At 39.9% G+C, this 3,658-nt stretch overlaps 1 protein-coding gene across 1 annotated transcript; it reads left to right on the plus strand.

Moving 5' to 3' along the window:
* Positions 1–2,186: 2,186 nt before the first annotated feature.
* On the plus strand, positions 2,187–3,281 carry LOC106123077 (craniofacial development protein 2-like). Its single transcript, XM_013319212.1, has one exon. It carries the CDS (start codon positions 2,187–2,189, stop codon positions 3,279–3,281), a length of 1,095 nt encoding a protein of 364 aa, XP_013174666.1.
* The last annotated feature ends 377 nt before the right edge of the window (positions 3,282–3,658 follow it).

Consider the following 3,658-nt stretch of genomic DNA (forward strand, 5'->3'; position numbering starts at 1 on the left):
GAAAATACAAGAGAGCGCAATATTTTTCTCTCTTATAGAGGTTTCCTTCAAACCAGAGTTTCTTCCTTACGGAGTTTGACCATCGGAACATGGCTTAAAGAGGTTTCTCGCTTACGCAGTTTCAACTGTATATTCTGAGTGAGCGACGGGCCGCGTCCGCGAAATAATACCAGTACCACTTATCCTGAAGAAGAGCCCCCGATGGGCTCGAAACTAGTCGGTGCTGCCACCGGACGAATATACGTGAGTGTTTAGCCGTGTTTATATATCAGTTTGTATATTCTTGTGTGTTTCATTGTGAACTCTAACAAATCTTATTTATATTATGTAAATATTATGTAAAATAAATAGGGTTTTAAATAGAAGAAGAATACATATGGTAAACCGTTTAGATATCTAAAGGCTTCATCATTCAATATCTAAGCTATCAGATTCAATAAACTTAAATATATACGTTAATATACGTTCATTTTAATAGCCTATGCACTTACGCATCAGTTAATTAGGAGTGACCTCCGCAGTACCAAAGAGAAAGCAAACGTTCGTGCCAAAAGCTGAACGAACGAGTTATTGTCACTAATCGAGACGCTACTCAACAACTCTTCGAATTTATTTAGGTACAGTTGCCAAGACAAGAAAGAAGTGCTCAAATCATATTCCAACCTTGCCCTACTCTACAGTTTTAAGGTTAAACCACAGGTGGATAATGAAATATTGCGAAAATATTTATGAAAATACGCTACTGTAACTATCCTTAACTCCTGTTGGGTATTTAAATAAAAGTTCTCTTAAACATGAACTATGTATTCAATGTGATTTTTCATTGGAATTCAAATGAAATTTATTATAAAATTATAAATATGCGATACAGTAATCAATTCATAGAATACTGCCTACTTCTTTTAAGACACGTATCGAGTCACGTAGACTGTTTTTCATTTGTAGTGGTGATGAAGAGGTGGAATAAATAGTCTATTTATATATGCAAACGTGTAAGGTCTACTCCGAATACATTGTTTATTATATTATATATTTCTTGAAATTTTTCCTTTTAGTAGTTTATCTTTTAAAAATAACATCTATATTACTTCGTTCTCTTTTTTTTATTTTATTGTCTGATATGAATAGTATTTATCAAGTTATTAAAAAAAAAACTATATTAAATATAGTGCAAAATATTTACATGTGTATATTCTGTTGATTATATGTAGGATTTGCCGAAATATGTGTATATTTATGTTACATATTAAATGGCCCATGTTATATAAACACTGGTGTATTTATTTGATGTATATGAAAAGAAAGTTGCCAAATAACTAATGATAATAGGGCTTTAAATATAATAAAGAGAGATTATGAGATCGAGAAACATATCGTACTAACATTATAAATACGAAAATACAGATGGATCTATGTTTGTTAGAAGGTATCTTGGGAACAGCTCAATGGATCTTGATGAAAGTTGGCACGGATGTAACATAGTCTGGAAGAATAGGCTAATAATTAAGATTTTCTCAATTCCGCGTGGACGAAGTCGCGTCGGACAGCTAGACTTTTTTAAATAAACTATCTGTCGCCCGTGACACCGTCCTCGCGGAATTTAATAAAAAAGTACCCTATGTTTTCTTACAGACTATGTTCTACAGCTATGCAAAATTTCAGCGAGATCCGTTGAAACAAACCGCCATCCATCCATCGAAACATTCGCATTTATAATATTAGTAAGATTTATTCTAAGGTCATATCCAATAATTACAACATAGAGTTGCTTGGATTACAAAGCCACATTAACCAACAAACAAACAAGTCGATTGTAAAATATTAAGTCCACTTCTCTTTATCCCCCGCTTTTACCCCGCGCTGGCCCTCACGGCGTATGGGGAGCGTCCTCCGGGTGGCGGATGGGGGAGTGGTCGGTAGTACAGCATAGCTACGCTACCCGGCTAAGCCCGATGGGCTCGCTTACCAAAGTAGGGTGTGGTCCTCCAGCAATATGGGGGTTGTGCGGCGGGTTGACAACTCGCCCACGGAAAAAAACAATTGTTACGAAACCGACAAAAGAGAAGAGAATACGATCTGATCCCAAACCCAACAAACACTGGCGAGGAACAACGGACACCCGATTAGCCACATGGAACGTACGGAGTCTTTACAGACCAGGATCCATATATAATGTCCTGCGAGAAATGGAGACCTATGGAATAGGGATAGCGGCGCTACAGGAAGTCCGATGGCCTAGGCAAGGAGAATGTAACATTGACAACAGAGCTACCCTTTTCTATAGCGGCTCGGACTCCGGGCACCATGTGAATGGAACTGGCTTTCTCATCCGGAATAGCTTACTAGGAAACGTCCTCCGTTTTGTTGCTGTCTCAGACAGGATCTGTCTGCTTCGACTCAAAAGCCGATTCTCCCACATCACAATCATCAATGCGTACGCACCCACAGAAATATCTAGTGAGGCTGCCAAAGACAGCTTCTACGAAGATCTAGAAGCCTTATACGACCAAGCAAACAGATACGATGTCAAAATTCTAATTGGTGACTTTAATGCGCAAATTGGGAGGGAGGAGGCTTTTGTGCCTACTATTGGTCGCCATAGCAAACACAATACGTCTAATGATAATGGTCTAAGGTTGATCACATTTGCAACGTCGAAATCGTTAGTAATCAAGAGCACCATGTTCCCCCATAAGGAAATCTATAAGGGCACGTGGAAGTCCCCTGACGGTATGACCGTCAATCAGATAGACCACGTCCTCATCGATGACAGACACAAGAGCATCATACAGGACGTCAGAAGTTACAGGGGAGCAGACTGCGATAGTGACCACTACCTGCAAGTGGTCAAAATAAAACCAAAAATAAATACAAAGAAAAGGGCCAAAGTAGACAAAGAAGACCTATTAGACGTGGAGAAACTTAAGGACCCAGCTATAGGCACCCAATTCCAAATAGAGACCAGCAACAAATTTAGCGAACTAAAGGTGGACGAAACGGACATAGAAGACCTTTGGAAGAATGTTAAAGACACAGCCAAGCAAGTGGGCCTACAGACAATAGGCAGAAGGAAAAGAAAAAAGAAGAAGTGGTGGACAGAAGACTGCGAAAAAATAGTGGAAGACAGGAGGAGACTTCGTATTCTCGCAGAACAAGACCCGCGGCAGAACCAGCTATATAACGATTTTAGACGGCAAGCGAAAAGAGTAATACGGCAAGCCAAAAGGATACATCTAGCAAAAAAGGATAAAAGAGATGGAAACCCTGATAAGAGCCAATGAGCCACACAAGTTCTACCAGGAGATCCGGGCTGTCAAAAAAGGATATCAACCTACCGCACAAATTCTTATCGACGAGGTAGGCAATCTTGTGACAGACGAAGAACACCTCAAAGAGATGTGGCGGTCATACTTTCAGGGTTTATTGAATTGTCCAGAGCCAGAGCGGACTGTAAATTTAAACGGTGAGGCAAACACACATACAGATGTAGCGCCGTTATCGTTTGAAGAAGTCAAAAAGGCGATAATGAGGCTGAAAAACGACAAAGCTCCTGGCATAGACAGTTTACATGCCGAAATATGGAAGTACGGGGGAGTCGCCACCCAGTGCATACTATATGAGCTGCTGTGTAAGATATGGTCTGCAGAACAACTGCCGC

This window comes from Papilio xuthus, unplaced genomic scaffold (genome assembly GCF_000836235.2).
Source record: "Papilio xuthus unplaced genomic scaffold, Pxut_1.1 DF826159.1, whole genome shotgun sequence".
NCBI lineage: Eukaryota > Metazoa > Arthropoda > Insecta > Lepidoptera > Papilionidae > Papilio > Papilio xuthus.